Raw genomic sequence first — 18,666 nt, forward strand, 5'->3', positions numbered from 1 at the left:
GTTGTCTTGTGATTCTTTCTCTTTTGTTTGGTTAATAATGCTGTGTGTGTGGCTAAGAATACAGCTGTTATGATGGCCTTCCCCCCATGAACCATGGACCTTGCCGTTGGTGGGGAGGCTTGCGTGCCTCAGCGATACAGATGGCCGTACCGTAGGTGCAACCACAACGGAGGGGTATCTGTTGAGAGGCCAGACAAACATGTGGTTCCTGAAGAGGGGCAGCAGCCTTTTCAGTAGTTGCAGGGGCAACAGTCTGGATGATTGACTGATCTGGCCTTGTAACATTAACCAAAACGGCCTTGCTGTGCTGGTACTGCGAACGGCTGAAAGCAAGGGGAAACTGCAGCCGTAATTTTTCCCGAGGACGTGCAGCTTTACTGTATGATTAAATGATGATGGCGTCCTCTTGGGTAAAATATTCCGGAGGTAAAATAGTCCCCCATTCGGATCTCCGGGAGGGGACTACTCAAGAGGACGTCGTTATCAGGAGAAAGAAAACTGGCGTTCTACGGATCGGAGCGTGGAATGTCAGATCCCTTAATCGGGCAGGTAGGTTAGAAAATTTAAAAAGGGAAATGGATAGGTTAAAGTTAGATATAGTGGGAATTAGTGAAGTTCGGTGGCAGGAGGAACAAGACTTTTGGTCAGGTGATTACAGGGTTATAAATACAAAATCAAATAGAGGTAATGCAGGAGTAGGTTTAATAATGAATAAAAAAAATAGGAGTGCGGGTTAGCTACTACAAACAGCATAGTGAAAGCATTATTGTGGCCAAGATAGACACAAAGCCCATGCCTACTACAGTAGTACAAGTTTATATGCCAACTAGCTCTGCAGATGATGAAGAAATTGATGAAATGTATGACGAGATAAAAGAAATTATTCAGGTAGTGAAGGGAGACGAAAATTTAATAGTCATGGGTGACTGGAATTCGTCAGTAGGAAAAGGGAGAGAAGGAAACATAGTAGGTGAATATGGCTTGGGGGGAAGAAATGAAAGAGGAAGCCGCCTTGTAGAATTTTGCACAGAGCATAACTTAATCATAGCTAACACTTGGTTCAAGAATCATAAAAGAAGGTTGTATACCTGGAAGAATCCTGGAGATACTAAAAGGTATCAGATAGATTATATAATGGTAAGACAGAGATTTAGGAACCAGGTTTTAAATTGTAAGACATTTCCAGGGGCAGATATGGATTCTGACCACAATCTCTTGGTTATGAACTGCAGATTGAAACTGAAGAAACTGCAAAAAGGTGGGAATTTAAGGAGATGGGACCTGGATAAACTGAAAGAACGAGAGGTTGTAGAGAGTTTCAGAGAGAGCATAAGGGAACAATTGACAAGAATGGGGGAAAGAAATACAGTAGAAGAAGAATGGGTAGCTCTGAGGGATGAAGTAGTGAAAGCAGCAGACGATCAAGTAGGTAAAAAGACGAGGACTAATAGAAATCCTTGGGTAACAGAAGAAATATTGAATTTAATTGATGAAAGGAGAAAATATAAAAATGCAGTAAATGAAGCAGGCAAAAAGGAATACAAACGTCTCAAAAATGAGATCGACAGGAAGTGCAAAATGGCTAAGCAGGAATGGCTAGAGGACAAATGTAAGGATGTAGAGGCTTGTCTCACTAGGGGTAAGATAGATACTGCCTACAGGAAAATTAAAGAGACCTTTGGAGAGAAGAGAACCACTTGTATGAACATCAAGAGCTCAGATGGCAACCCAGTTCTAAGCAAAGAAGGGAAGGCAGAAAGGTGGAAGGAGTATATAGAGGGTTTATACAAGGGCGATGTACTTGAGGACAATATTATGGAAATGGAAGAGGATGTAGATGAAGATGAAATGGGAGATACGATACTGCGTGAAGAGTTTGACAGAGCAGTGAAAGACCTGAGTCGAAACAAGGCCCCGGGAGTAGACAACATTCCATTAGAACTACTGACGACCTTGGGAGAGCCAGTCCTGACAAAACTCTACCATCTGGTGAGCAAGATGTATGAGACAGGTGAAATACCCCCAGACTTCAAGAAGAATATAATAATTCCAATCCCAAAGAAAGCAGGTGTTGACAGATGTGAAAATTACCGAACTATCAGTTTAATAAGTCACAGCTGCAAAATACTAACGCGAATTCTTTACAGACGAATGGAAAAACTGGTAGAAGCCGACCTCGGGGAAGATCAGTTTGGATTCCGTAGAAATGTTGGAACACATGAGGCAATACTAACCTTACGACTTATCTTAGAAGAAAGATTAAGAAAAGGCAAACCTACGTTTCTGGCATTTGTAGACTTAGAGAAAGCTTTTGACAATGTTGATTGGAATACTCTCTTTCACATTCTGAAGGTGGCAGGGGTAAAATACAGGGAGCGAAAGGCTATTTACAATTTGTACAGAAACCAGATGGCAGTTATAAGAGTCGAGGGGCATGAAAGGGAAGCAGTGGTTGGGAAAGGGGTGAGACAGGGTTGTAGCCTCTCCCCGATGTTATTCAATCTGTATATTGAGCAAGCAGTAAAGGAAACAAAAGAAAAATTCGGAGTAGGTATTAAAATTCATGGAGAAGAAGTAAAAACTTTGAGGTTCGCCGATGACATTGTAATTCTGTCAGAGACAGCAAAGGACTTGGAAGAGCAGTTGAACGGAATGGACAGTGTCTTGAAAGGAGGATATAAGATGAACACCAACAAAACCAAAACGAGGATAATGGAATGTAGTCATATTAAATCGGGTGATGCTGAGGGAATTAGATTAGGAAATGAGACACTTAAAGTAGTAAAGGAGTTTTGCTATTTAGGGAGTAAAATAACTGATGATGGTCGAAGTAGAGAGGATATAAAATGTAGATTGGCAATGGCAAGGAAATCGTTTCTGAAGAAGAGAAATTTGTTAACATCGAGTATAGATTTAAGTGTCAGGAATTCGTTTCTGAAAGTATTTGTATGGAGTGTAGCCATGTATGGAAGTGAAACATGGACGATAACTAGTATGGACAAGAAGAGAATAGAAGCTTTCGAAATGTGGTGCTACAGAAGAATGCTGAAGATAAGGTGGGTAGATCACGTATCTAATGAGGAGGTATTGAATAGGATTGGGGAGAAGAGAAGTTTGTGGCACAACTTGACTAGAAGAAGGGATCGGTTGGTAGGACATGTTTTGAGGCATCAAGGGATCACCAATTTAGTATCGGAGGGCAGCGTGGAGGGTAAAAATCGTAGAGGGAGACCAAGAGATGAATACACTAAGCAGATTCAGAAGGATGTAGGTTGCAGTAGGTACTGGGAGATGAAGAAGCTTGCACAGGATAGAGTAGCATGGAGAGCTGCATCAAACCAGTCTCAGGACTGAAGACCACAACAACAACAACATGATGGCCTTATAACAATTCTGCTGATGTCAATGTCTGCAATTTGTGTGTTACGTCTTTGTGGGAAAGAATTGTATTGCTAAACAATGCTTAAACTATGTGCTTCAGTACCAGCCATATTCTTAAATGAAGCAGCAGTGTCTTCTGTCACTGCTGAAAGATACAAAAGAAGGTGTACAAGAGAAAATGGTGGTCAGGTATCATTTTACTAGTTTGATAACAAAAAGTGGGAGGCACTGTTTTCTGACTACTCTTAAAACACAACTTACAATTTAATGGAAGTTTCTTTGTAAGAGTAGAATGTGTGATAATGAAGCGTAAATGCTTAATGCAGTGTTCTTCTTCAGTCAACTGTCAATTTGTATATTTTAACTTTATGTATTACTGTTATGTGAACACCGAGTGAGGTGGTGCAGTGGTTAGCGCCCTGGACTCGCATTCTGGAAGACAACGGTACAATCCTGTCTCCAACCATCCTGATTTAGGTTTTCTGTGATTTCCCTAAATCGTTTCAGGCAAATGCCGGGATGGTTCCTTTGAAAGGGCACAGCCGATTTCCTTCCCAATCCTTCCCTAACCCGAGCTTGCGCTCCGTCTCTAATGACCTCGTGGTCGATGGGACGTTAAACACTAACCACCTACCCTACCTGTTATGTGAACAGGCCCATCTGCGCTTTCCTTCTCTGAACACATCTTTTGATAATTCAGTTTGGTAGGCATGCCACATGATCAAGAAACGTCACAAGTTAGGTTGCAAAAGTATTTTGCAAGCAGGTTTCTTTATAGACAATATGTGGTCTCAAAGGATATTAAAATCTGCTGAAGGTTGCTTTATGCATGAGTAAACTTCCTGGTGTTAAAAAAAAAAATTGAAAATAGGCGATTATTCACCTGCAGATGAATGATGGGTATTGATAGCCACATGGAATAAAAATAACATCAATAACACTGTCTTTGGCAAGGGTTATAAGGTGAATGGGAAGGATTTCTGTAAGTATCTCCTAAACAGGTTGTAATGGTAAAGTGCTTCACTGGTTCTTAGCATTTGCCTCTACCTCTCCCATTCCTGCTACTAAGCTCTTTCATTCCCTCAGTTACGAGTAATAACAGTCACATAAGGAACAATCCTAACTTTGAATACATACCCTTATTTACAGAAAGAAAAAGTTAAATGTAAACATACACAAACACATTTTCAATATCATATAAATCAATAAGGTGGTCTATTGTGATGAAGATACTAACACAAGAGGAGTTGGGGAATGGAATGACATAAGCCTGTGAGGATTCAAACAATGGAAGGGCGGGGAAGTGGTATTAGTGTTCATTCAGGGTTTACAGTGGTAAAGAAAAAGTGGCTAGGAAGGTGAAGGCATCGAACTTCCTAGAAATATCGAGGGGAGGTATTGAGGCTGGAATATAGGAGGATAGTCAACATGATTTTACAGCATCCAATGTGTAGAGTGAAAACAACTTTTGATACAGACTTTCGATATAGTTAAGCTCGTATCTAGTTGAAAAAGTATACAAGAGCTTCATTTTACACTTCACATACTACTTTCATTGCAGTATCACTTTCTTTAAATTATCCGTGTAATATTTTTACTTGTTGTCATAAATACTCCAAGAAAATACATTAGAAATATTTGGCCATCTACAGCTACAGGAGGACAGGCTCGATGTCGCCGTCCTGTTCGCTCCCTGCCTGCGAGACCGAGTGACGCGTCGGCGCCTTCTCAGCCACTCCCACCCTGCGTGCGGGCGAGAGAGGCTCGCGCTCGCCGCCAGCTTTCTTCAGGTTCCCTCAGTTCGTCATTAGATGGGGGAAGATTCCCATCTTCGGTTCTGGTGCGTGCAACGACATCACCTGATGTTAATGTGGATTCCACACTGAGACCATCTGGCATGGCATCTGCAACATCACAGGCTCCTGCTCATCCTCTTCCTCTGCCTCTGCCCGAGGATGACGATCCACAAAGGCGAGAACGTATCGAACGCTACAAACAAGAGCGACGGATGTTCTTACGTGAAAAATATCGCTCGGAAAGCTTTCGAGGGGAGCGTGATGAGATGCTGCAGCGGTTGAAGAGACGAGCGGGTCGTACTGCTGGTGGAACAAATGAGGTAACCGACTTATATCACTTTTTATCTTATTGCACACCCTTGTATTAAAGAAATAATACAGATAGTTTTTTTCTCCAGCTCATCATTGTACACTGTATTCTTCATTAAAATAATTTGGAGATCCACATTTCAGAGTGTCACATAGAGAAAGCTATCAATCAATTACAACTCTCTCTTAAGCTACATGTGCAGCCTTGTGAAGCATGACATATTGTACAGCTGGAGAGGTTCATGGTTGCCTGTGTGGAGCTAATGCAACAAGTGCTAGATGTTGGATGGCAGGAAGCATGTGAATATATTCTTTCCTATATAGGTATGTACGTGGATAGTTCCTGAGAGAAAAGACTTCTGAATGATTCAACTCTGGAATACTTTAAAGGAGAGAGAGAAAGCACTGGACCTGAGCTGTGCTTCGGAACTGAAGACATGTTAACACATTGCCGATGATTCTGGGTTTACTTGTGTTTCACACTCCATCTATTATGGATGGATCTTGGGATAACTTGTGTTTTCTACACACTGTCTGTAGATGCAGATGATGTGGTGTATTTTAACTACTTTGTCTATTTGGATGTTTACACCAGTAGTCAATGTATCAAACTTGATTGCCTTTATCTACTTTTAGCTTCCTTAGCATTTACTATTTTTGTCTTTAAGTTCTTTGTGCTTTTAGAGGTGGACATCTTCAGAAAATGGAAAGAAATGAATGAATCTGAAATACTATTGGAGCTTTCTGACAATGATTATTCAGATGTTCCTAGTGCTAACGAAGATCTGGATCACTGTGTGAATGAATGTTTTAATCATTCTGAGGACAATTCCATGAACAGTGATATCTTTAGACTATTGGAGAAGCATAAGGTGGCAGTATTTTTAAATGCTTCTGACAATAATGATGACAGGTTTCTGTTCTTGTGAATGATTCATTTTGTCATAATGTTAATAACCCTTTTGAGACAGCACCCTAGTCTCACTTGCGTGATTGAGACTCGGTTGCCATCTCAAATGTGTTTTGATAAAAAATATTTATAAAAACAATTTTTTAAGCAGAAGACATGGAATGTGATCTAGAATAATAAAAGCCAGATGTCTTACCTTGTATACTCCAACAAAGAGAGACACACAGAAAGTGGGCCTTTCAGAGGTAAAAAATTGCCACAGAAAAATCTAGTGCACAGATGAGGTTTCAAAAATAAAAAAAACATAAGCACCCATCAAAAAATGCAGTAGACTGCCTTCATTGTGCAGGAATATTCACAGGGATTTATGGAATATTGTGTGTCATTGACATTTGTTGATCAGCAGTGAATATGCATTTAAATTGGTCAAAAAGAACCAAAAGCCAAAAATTAATACTTTGCCAATTTCACCACAGCACCATGCCTAAAAAACAGTAAATAACATCCTATTTGAAACGTGATAAATAGTTGTTCTCAAAGTACACATCTACATCCCATTGATACTGATAAGTGCCACTGACAGTTCAAAGTGTGTTCTTGAAGGATTTTTCATTTACTGGAGGTTGTTGCACAATAATGTAGCGTGTCATGAAGTGGCTAATTGTATTAATGAAAATGACCCCAATGTGCTTTATAATGGCATTACATTATTTGGTCCTAGTTTTATTGTTGCCATTCATGTTTTTATGCAGTTTTTGCATTATCATGCAGGGTTCATTGGTCCAGTCTTCATTTGGCTGACGGCATCTCATTTTGCCAGAACTTTTGAGGAGAACCATGTGTTTCACATCATGATACTACATGTCAAGTTTGTAATTTGTCTGTTTTCACACTTCCATCATTCTGGCATTGGTTGAGTAGAAGTCGTTCCAGATAGAGTTGTGTTTTCTACGAGTATTTGCTGTGTGCTTTTGTAGGGCATGGCATTTGGAGAGAGCACCTGAATTCTGATGTCTTCATGATCAGTAAGACCACTTCTAGTGGTTTATTTTGAATTTGTAGATCATTTTCCAAGGCCCATTATGTGGGTGTGTTTAGCTCTTCTTTTTCTTCTGAACCTATTACCGTTTCATTCACATGAAGTATGAACAATGCTGAGCTGTCCATAATCTTGTCATGTTTGCTACCATGATGGTGAACATTGTTGACCTTACAACTTACAGAATTCTTGATAAAACTGTTAATTATAGCTGAACTAGGAATAATCACTAAATGAATGGAGCTACAACTATAAAAAAATTAAAAAAATAAAAAGACCATTTTGTGCTATGAAAACTAGTAAAGTAAAACTTGCTCTCACATACAACAAAATTGGTTTAGGGAAATTCAGGATTTCAATCCACGAATCTCAAGCAAACTGTAGTTGAAACAGTTGCCATGTGCTTATTAAGCAGACAACAGTTAAGCTGATACTGGGAAGTCCTGGGTGGAATGCAAGTACCGACAGGAGCCTGCAGTACCAGGAATCTATAGCCGTGTGTGTGTGTGTGTGTGTGTGTGTGTGTGTGTGTGTGTGTGTTTCCCTTTTGCTGATGAAGGCTGTAGCCGAAAGTTTTTCGTAAGTGTCTTTTAATTGTTCTTGTCTGCAACTTAATGTGTCTTTTTTTGTTGTAAGTAGCAATCTGTCTTTTCCTGCATTGTTGTTTTTTTGTTGGTGAGGCACCTCTAAGGAAGGACATTGGCTGAAAGCTTAGCAACAATACAGTGAATGGTGATCTTTGCTCTTTCCATTACTTGCAGACAACAGTCAATTCATTCATATAACCTCTGAAAAAAGATATCCTCAACATTTGAAAATCTGTCATGAGAATGTTTGTGTTCATCACTGGTTATTTACTATGGGAAGAGACCAAATTTTTACACCAAAACCAAACTGTTATTAATAACAGTGTCTTTGTAAAACAGAAATGATACCCTGTACAGGCATCTGGGAAAGGCTCTTAATTTTAAATGTGAACATTTTAGGTAATGCTTTGCAGTGAATGTTATAAAATAAAAATTGAAACTACAGTTTACTGTAATCAATCACATTTTATTTTTATTTCCATTGTGTTTTGGAGAGTTAAACCTCCATTATTGGTCAGATTTATGGTAGTAATTAAAGTATATATTACATGTACAACTTTTGGATAACCTGTGGCACTGCCTAGTGGAGGGATTGGGGGGGGGGGGGGGGGTGAGCTATTTTAGTACAGGATTCAAAGTTACTTGAAAAATTTTTATTGCTTATGTGAACAGTAATATATGTTATGTAAACAAAACAGAAAATGGAGCCTGTGATCACTGAAAGGAGTTTTCATTTATGGTATATTAACCTATGCAATCAGAAACCTTCCCATAACTTTGAACCTTCTAATAAGGTAACACTTTTGTCTTCTGCTACCAGGCATTGCCTCAGGTTATGCAAAGGACATACATGTAATACACACATGCATTATTAAACAATGGAAAATCCAGGATGGAATGTAACAATATAATTAAAAGGATAGTTGCTACTCACTGTATAGCGGAGATGCTGAGTCACAGAAAGACACAACAAAAAGACTGTCGCAAAGTTAGCTTTCAGCCAACGAGGCCTTTGTCAAAAGTAGAAAACATACACAAATGCACACACTCACACAAATGCAACTCGTGCACACATGACAACAGTCTCTGGTAACTAGAGCCAGACTGCAGGCAGCAGGGCGTTAAGGGAGAGGCAACCAGGTGGGGGTAAGGAGGAGGCTGGGGCGGGGAGGGGAAGGGATCTCAGGGTAGGGGTGGGGGATGGTAAAGTGCTGCTGGGAGAGTGCAGGGACGAGGTGGAGAATGGGGCAGCTAGGTGCAGTCAGGAGGTTAGACAGAGGGTGGGGGAAAGAAGGGGGCAGGGCGGAAAAGGAGAGAAGTAAGAAGACTGAGTGAATTGGTGGAATAGAGGGCTTTGTAGTGCTGAAATGGCAATGTGGAAGGGGCTAGATGGATAAGGACAATGACTAACGAAGGTTGAGGCCAGGAGGACTACAGGGACGTAGGATATATTTCAGGGAGAGTTCCCACCTGCACAGTTCAGAAAAGCTGGTGTTGGTGGGAAGGATCCAGATGGCACAGGCTGTGAAGCAGTCATTGAAATGAAAGACGTTGTGTTGGGCGGCGTGCTCAGCAACAGGGTGGTCAGTTGTTCCTTAGCCACAGTTTGTTGGTGGCCATTTATGTGGACAGACAGCTTGTCGGTTGTCATGCCCTCGCATTCTGACTCTAGCTGCCAGAGACTGTGGTCGTGTGTATGTGAGTTGCATTTGCACGAGTGTGTGCATGTATGTATGTTGTCTACTTTTGACAAAGGCCTTGTTGGCCAAAAGCTAATTTTCCGACAGTCTTTCTGTAGTGCCTTTCTGTTACTCAGCATCTCTGACACACGCATTATTAAAAGAGATCAATACACCTGATATTGAAGGTTTAACCCTCTGGGACACACATTGGAAACAAACAACTTGCAGTTTCAGTAAATTGAGATGCCTCTTAATGTAAGGGCTGAGTAATGCAAATTGCAAAGTGTATCCAATCATAACTTACACTGAATTGTATGCTGAAATGTATTTAGTCAGCACTTAAGTCCAGCTGGAATCACCTCCATTGTCACCAATGGCTGACTGCACCTACATAATTGAAAAGCAACATAACTGGGGGTCCTGCATTCATGGTTAAAGCTTAATTGCGATTAAGTTGTCTCTGCGCTGCACCAATGTTAAATGCTGGTTACTAAAATGCTAACCAAAAATTTGACTGCAGTTAACTCCTTGTTACAGAGAAAAGCACCCATTGTATGTGCAAAGATAGTGGTAATCACTGTCTGTAGTACCTATGCATGGCTTCTCAGTTTGTTATCGTAAAGTGGGTAATGTTACTGCACTAAGGCGAATGAGGAAGGAGGCCTAATTTTTTTAAATTTGAAACTGATATCCTTTTAGAGCTAGTTAGTTGTAATGCAAAAATTTTAGAATGCAAAAAAATAAACTAGTGTATTGTTAAGAAGATTGACTCGTAGGGCTTTAACAGCAAATAATGCTGTACAACAATCTGAAATACATACTAGTAGAAGTTATTCATTAACTCAATTAAATGTGCATCCCATTTTCAGTTTCAAAATTGAATATAGTTAAACTGCGGTGTCTAATGTCTGTTTGCACAAGCTTCACATCCACTTTCCCATTGTCACATTAACTAACATCACTTTGAATAATGTACTTCTTCACATAGATTTCAAAATTGAGATTTGTTGTGTAATTTAATTTCAATGGAAGAGGAGATTTTTTTGAAGTTGTTCATCATCACTGAAAAAGATATTTACTGATAAGATGCAAACATGAGGCAGTCCACAAAATTAAGATATAGGTATGTACACATCAACAAATGTTTGGAATATCGTAGAGTTTACTACAACGACTTTTTCTAGTACAGCCACTGAGGTTTGTACAATACCTTATCAACAAAATAAATATAATTCCTTCTGAAAACAACAATGATTTCAGTTACTTACAAAAAACTCATTACAAAACACAGCAGGCTCTCTCCTAAATGTACATTTTAAAAACAAAACAAAAATTGAAAATCTTTATCTCATCATGATGATTATCAGTCTTTATTAGTGAGTACATCATCCCTGCACACCAATGTCCTGTTACACTGTGCAAGGCATGTTCTAGATGAGACCATCAAGTTTATCTTTAGGTATGAGGTCCTGCTCCCAATGGCAGCATCAGTGAGGTCTTGAAAATTGTCAGGTGGATTCGGACGGTGTGCAACAGCCTCCTTAAACAGGCTCCTTGCATACTCAATTGCATTAACGTCTGGGGCTGTGCTGTGCAGTGTAGTTGGTTGACGTTGCATCTTTGAAGGCACCGAGACTTTGTCATCGAATAGTATTAAGTTGCCTCCGACTTCATGTCTGCAGGGATTTTCAGTCATTTGTAGGACCTCTTAGAGGTATTGGGGGCCAATCTAATTGCCATAGATGGTAATTAGAGGGATCTGCAGTCCCATCATTATTACTGCCCAGAATATTATACTTCCACCTGCAAATGGTTGGACTTCCTGAACATATTGGTGTTCCTGGTGTCATCTAGCGCTTCTCCAAACCCTAACATGTCTAGCGTCTAGTAGCAAACCAGTCCTGGTCTCAACAGTAAACGTGACATTACTCCATTCTGCAACGGTCCAATGTTGATGTACAAGAGCCTAGGTCATTCTATTGCACCGGTTCTGTGACTCTGTGAAAAATTTCAGTATTATGGAATGAAGACCACCATGATGCAATGTTCTACACACTGTTTGGTCTGACATATGAATCCCTGTTGCCTGCGAGAAGTCATTTCCAAAATTTCTGGCGGCTGATATTGGGTGTCTCTAAGCCGACAGTTGGAGCAAATGATCGTGCATTTGTGTTGTCATATGAGGTTTATCATTCACATTGTCCGCCCCGATAGCTGTGTGGTCAGCGTGATGGAATGCCGTGCAAAGGGGCCTGGGTTCGGTTCCCGGCTGGGTCAGAGATTTACTCCACAGTCGGTCGGAGATTTTCTCCACTCAGGGACTGGATGTTGTGTTGTCCTCATCACCATCATATCATCCTCATCGACACCCAAGTCACCGAAATGGCGTCAACTCAAAAGATTGCACCAGGCGACTTGTCTACCCGATGGGAGGCCCTAGCCACAGGACATTTCATTTCATCCACATTACCAGTCTATCTGTACTTTCTCCACACCTTAGACATACCACTTTGAGTGACATGTAACTTACCGGCAAAATCTTATTGTGTATGACTTGCTGAAAGTAAAGCCACAATCCTGACTCTGTCAAAGTGCTGTATGCCTCTACATGGCATGTTGCTGCAGTCCTGAACACAAACTAAATGAACCTGTCGTTGATACTGGATTAATCACGATGTGCTGCTGTGGCAGCAGTTCGTTTACTGTACTGGGAAATGGCCACAAAGCATACCAGTTGTAAACACCGTCCCGTATATGGGCTCCAACTGGACAAGGATCAGTGAGACCTCTAGTATCGTAGACTACATTTTGCAATAGAATTCCAAACCTTTTTTTGAGCAGTGTACCTTCTACAAGAAGTTTCATAATAACCAAAACTTCCAGCATGTAACTTGTGTTTTCCTTCTGACATAGACTAACAGTTATGTTAGAGAGTTATGACCACTGGAATAACATACCAGACTTTGGCATTTGCAACAAGAATTGCAGCAAATGCATCATTTATAATAAATAACATTGACTAATGCATGTCATTCATCTGTTAAATTAAGAAAAAAGACCCAGAATCTTTTAGAAAACAAAAGATGAAAAAAAATTGGAAGGAGGTGGGCAAACTTGGTACCTTTCTCTTCACAGCTTATGTCACTGACAAGTAGGTTACAGTGTCAACCAGGGCAGCCATCTCTCCAAATCAGTATATACCGTGTAAATATCATATCTGGAAATGTTATTATTTGATATTTAACTATGACAAATTATATCAAAATTATGTGCTTTTGACAGATCATCATTGTGCTGTAGCACTGAAATCCACCAGTGAATCCACAAGTACATCAATACAGTTGAGGCAACAATTACATGGTCAAGATATAATATGTTTCATCTTATACACCATCTAAAACATCAAAAGTCACCGCCACCTTAAGCAGTACATATTTACTTGTACAGAACAAAAATGTATGTAGAAATTGCAATGTGAATGTAAAATGACTCATTCCACATCATTACAATGCAACATGAAAAATCATCCACAGGACATGTAATTAAATAACTAAGTAACTATCAGTTAAAGATAAATGAGCCTCTTATGTTGGTTTCCCTTCCATGAAGTCCTGGATTTTTAACGATTTTTAACACTTGATCCATGAACAGTCTCATATTTCCTCTCATTTCCAGATGATAAAACACCTCATTTTAAAAATTATGATTTTTGTCCTCTCTCTCTCTCTCTGATGTCTCCTATGCAATAGAAGCTTGAATTTTTACCTGATTAATGAAAAAATCTTTAAATTGCTAGCCTGTTAATGATTTTCTGTCTAACAGCTAATCATGCTCAGGTCTACAAGGAAGATTTTAATAATCATAAGAAAGTAGACTACATGTACCATTTTTTTTTACAAAAATTATATAATTATGAAAAATAAATTTATCTGAATTTTCTGTTATGGAAGCAATATTTTTTACCCAAAGTTTCTGCTGCTGTAGCTACTTTTACCAGTACCACAGCCACCACCAGCACTGTTATGGAAACTACTACTATGGGAACTAACTAAATTGTGCTTTTTAAGTTATGGCCCCAGGCAATACAGCTGTATAATAAAAGAGGAAGGCTTTTAGTTTTCTATGCCTTCTGCAACTAGTTTTCTGATTGTAAATTATTAATATAGTACATAAATTTTTGTGAAATTTTCTACCTTTTATGGCTTAACATTCCTTTACATTGCATTTTGCAGCAGCCTCCTGAAGGCAACAGTGATCAAGCCAGTGTTCTGAGTGCCAGACTACATGAATCATTTGCTGGAGAACCTGAAAGAAGCCCTAATTTGTCAAGGGATAGAGAAATCAGAAGAGTGTCTGATGATCAGAAAAGTAATGATAGCACGAAAATAACAGAGAAAGTATTAACTGATGTAGCACGTGAAAGGCGGATATGTGAAGAAGATAGTGTTGTGACAAGAACACGTCCAGGAAGAGCTAGATACACGGACAGAACAGAGGAAGAATTGCGGACAGGTTCACTACGAAGGTCATCAGCACCTCAGCAAGGTCCTGGATGTATTCGTGATATGGCTGCACTATTTGAGACTCGAGATATGTCTGGCTCAACATCTACACCACCATCACAGCCGACCACAGTGGCTGCAAAAACTTATGTGTCTTCTGTGTAGCACTGTTCAAGTGAGGTATGTTATTTATTTCATCAAAGTAGTCGTTAACATCTTACTCATAACAAAATTAATGATAGTAGTAGTAGTAGTAGTAGTAGTAGTAATAGTAATAAAAATGTAATAATAATAATCTTTGTCCAGCAACATCCCATCCATACAGTTAATCATCAGTTCACTCTTTTGCTATTCTTATCACGTGATATACTGTGAGGATAAGATGATTTTGTCTTTGTAAATATTAATCCTTTGGTCATCATCAAACTTGATGCTTCACATCAGATTTCATTGTTACTTGGCAGTTTTAGATGGTGATGTGTACACAGTATACACATTACTTTCTCCTGTCTTGTCAGTTTGTTGATGTCTACTCTCAGGGGAAGTAATTTGCACGACCCTATTATGTGATGATTCAAAGCTGGAATTATTTTCTGCTTTATCATGACTAGATACTGCTTCTCACAATTTTGAATTATTTTGCATCTTTTTGTCCTTCTTGATGTCTTCTTCTCATGTCTGAGCCAGAGCTGACAGGTGGTACAAAAATTTTAGCATTCTAAAAGTTCCACTTTTTTTAAATAATATTCAACACCCTGTCTCTGAGGAACCTATTTCTTTTCTTAAGTGTCTCTTTAGCTTTTGATTTATTTTGTTGTTGCAGGATTTTTGTCTGTGTTTGAAGAATGCCCTTTACATATGTTAGACTTTTTTAATGTATTGTAAATCTATTATTGGTGTCTCTCTACATTTTAATTTTTCCCTGAGTCAGTAAACTGACTATTGATAATAGCTAGGAAAGAATTCTCACTTCAAAAACTTAAAGAATGCAAAATGTTGTGAATTTTCTCATTAATTCTCATGTTGCTAAGATGATAAAAAGATTGTTGCTAATCCACTGCAATTCGAATTTTTATCTGATGTTCCACTTTATTATGACAGTAGTAGTGATTTGTCATTCCTTGATGTAGTTTTGTAAACACCTTAAATATTTAGATTTATTCATATCTTAACAACTTAAATGATGCATTTATACCATTTATATCAAAAGGAAAATTCATTTTAAAAGACTATGAAAATATGAGACAGAATTGTCAGCCAGTACTTACCAGCAACAGGTGAAATTCTTAGCATTGCGGATAGACACACACATGTAAGGACAAGAAACTATCCTGGCTTTGGGAACTTGAGTTCTTTGCTCAGAGAATACTAACCAGCAATTTTGTCTCATAATTTTATAATTGCCATATCTGTTTGATGACATGTGTATTATTGGTGAGTACCCTGTACATGTTGGAATATTTGCTATACTTACTTATAGCAGATATTTGTATTTTTGCAGCTATCGAGGGACCTGATTGGTGGAGTGAAGTTTCCTCAAACCAGACAGTTTCTGGAACTGTACATCTGTGATATATTGCATTTATAATGTTTCAAGACAGTTGCAAAACTGGCAACAGAAAAACAAGTAGCTGCAGTTTTAGCTTTTGCTTACGGAGAGGCATAAGGATCATTAAAGATCTGCTGTTTAACAGACTGCTTTCTGGACAATATTTATTTATTTATAAATATATTTTTACATTGTTAATTGTTTGTAATGGATGCTGTGTTGTGTTCTGTGTAACACAGGGTATTTTTCATTTGCTGTAACAATTTTTACTGCATTTACTGGACCTCACTGATGTTATGAAGAGAAATAAGTTATAGCAAAAACTCAGAACTGGCTGAGATTTGAGGATATAATGCTGGACTTAATATCCGTATTGCCAGGAAATATTCATTTCTGTTTAAGACACTGACATATGATTTGTAGTACACTCCTCCTGAAAAATTATCTTTGTACAGATGTTCTCTGTATGAGTTATGTAGAACTTTTGTTTACCTTTGATTAGTTAGCTCAACTTCACCCTTTCTTTTATCATTTTTATTTTTTTTTAAATAATTATTGAAAATTGTATTTGTATTTCATATATGTCTTGTTACATTTCAAATATATTTGTTACTGTTTTCTACTTGATAGTTAACATATTAAACACTTTAATAGTGTTATGTTCACTCCAGTTGGTAATTATCATTTTTACCAAGCTCAGTATTATGTAGAGTGTTTCACTTAGGAGAGAAAGAGATAATGTTTCATAATGGTGTCATTCCAGTGGAATGGATGAAATAAAATTCATCTAACTATTGACAAATGCTGAGTAAAGACATGCTTTGAACTTTCTTATCATCTCTGAAAAAAACTGTTGTACTCCAGTTTGGCTGTTGGGCTAATGTATGGACACACATGACAACACATCAATAGTGACACAGTGGCAACAATGGGACAGGATTGTACCATTATAATATTGGGGATGTTGCTGATCATCAGTGTACCATCTGCAAATCACTATTTTCAAGGCTATTTTTGTAATAATATTCACATAAGCATATGCAATTTCTGAAATAGCTATCGATAAATTTATGTCTCTTTCATGTATGAGAATACTGTGAAAAATTCAGTTTTTGTTGATGAAATAAATCTTGACACTTGTTCCTCTACATCTTCTCAAAACGAATTTCTGTAAAGAAACTTGTGTTTTCACTGAGCAGTACATGCTACAAGTATATCGTACACTACAAGGCATTTGTATTTTTAAGAGGAGTCTGGTAGTAATAAAGCAACATGAAATGATCATAGATATACTTCAAAGTATTTACTCAGTACATTCTTCATTCAAGAAATTATATGCAAAGGGACCATAACATTTGATTGCCCATGTAAGTAGTTTTTCCTTGTCAGGATCTTCCATAAAAAATGTGTTTTATCAGCTGATTATTATTTGTTAACCATCATGAGATTCCACACTGTTAGATGTATTGTTGTTGTCATTAATGTATATTTATATCTGTACTTTTTACAAACACGTGCAATGTAAACATCTTTTTCGGTATATGTATATAATATATGAATGCAAGTTGGTTGCTTATACATGTAGAATGTTAATGGTAAAAGATACATTTTTCCTGTTCCTAAGCAAGATAAACATAATGTCGTAACACTATGCTACATGCTACCTGCTTGTGAAATTTTCATTGTAAAAGTTTTGAACAGTCTTGTTGCAATAAGTTAGAAGCTTTAAGAACATTTATATTGTTCTTGGCATATCTGCTGTTTGAAACATAAAAGGCAAACATGTTAGATCAGTCTCGACTTTGGAAGTAATAAAACACACACACACACACACACACACACACACACACACACACACACAAAATTCAGATGCTACTCCAATGACATTCATCATGCTAATGAAAGATTCAAAACCTCATACTGCAAAAATATATTTTCAGCAACCGAATGGTCGCTTTGTTAATAATTGCAGTGGGATATAATTATAGTAAATTATTATTGCATCAGTATTTTATTTCAGGTTGCTGTACATAAGATCTGAACAAGAAAATGTACTGTTCAGCACTGACACTGTAAGGTTCAGAGGACAATATTAGCTCAAAAATGAGAAATATGAAGCTGCATGTATGATTTATATAAATGGTGTGCATGTAACATCTTCTAAAATAGGTGAGGTTATTTTTATACGTATTTGACTTGATTTCTAATTGAAAAACTGAAGTTGGTTGATTGAAGCATTGCTTTGCCAGAGGAGTGAAAAACGCAGATGAAGGAAATTATTTAAAATATTGATTGTGAGGGTGTGAGAGTTCCATAACTGTATTGATGTTAATGAAGCTGTATTTGGAATGAACTATTATTTTCTGCTTCATATTGCTGTGATGCACCAAAGGATGGATTCAGTATGTAATATAACGGAAACCCACACAGCAAGTTCAGTACTGACAGTGGTTTTTACTACGAGACTCTTATATTACTGAGTAAATTGCATGGGCATTATGAGTGTGACATACTTGAAATATTCTTTTGCAACTAGTTAAGCATTTCAATAATTTTCAAAAAACTGATGATTGTATTGTGACTTATACATATTTTATCTCTTTAACTAAAAATCCAGGACTTGGCTAAGTTGTAACACAGTAGAACACTGAGAAAGAAAAAAAAAAAGCTTTTACATTTGGCAAATTCTGTGTCGCACCCTGAATGGCTCTCTTTTTTGTGAAGAACTATTACTCAAATTAATTTGTCTTCTAAGCAATGAGTGGGATCACTAGTGCACAAATTTAAGAACGCATTAATATATTCTGGCACTTTCCATATGTAGTGGTTTTATGGATGTGCTGTTTTATGACAAATATGCAATACCTGTGTTACTTTTAGCCATAAAAGTGTTCCTTTTAGCCATAAAAGT

The 18,666-nt window shown here is 38.0% G+C and overlaps 1 protein-coding gene across 1 annotated transcript in view; it reads left to right on the forward strand.

Moving 5' to 3' along the window:
• Positions 1-16,903, forward strand: part of LOC126204448 (GTPase-activating protein CdGAPr) — an 837,561-nt gene extending 820,658 nt beyond the window's left edge. Inside the window, exons 18-20 of the mRNA XM_049938835.1 lie at positions 5,034-5,497; positions 13,937-14,386; positions 15,708-16,903. Coding sequence (XP_049794792.1) covers positions 5,034-5,497; positions 13,937-14,371 — 899 coding nt within the window. The 3' untranslated portion in view covers positions 14,372-14,386; positions 15,708-16,903. The remainder of the gene's footprint in view (positions 1-5,033; positions 5,498-13,936; positions 14,387-15,707) is intronic.
• Positions 16,904-18,666: the final 1,763 nt, after the last annotated feature.

This window comes from Schistocerca nitens, chromosome 9 (assembly GCF_023898315.1).
Source record: "Schistocerca nitens isolate TAMUIC-IGC-003100 chromosome 9, iqSchNite1.1, whole genome shotgun sequence".
NCBI classification, from domain to species: domain Eukaryota; kingdom Metazoa; phylum Arthropoda; class Insecta; order Orthoptera; family Acrididae; genus Schistocerca; species Schistocerca nitens.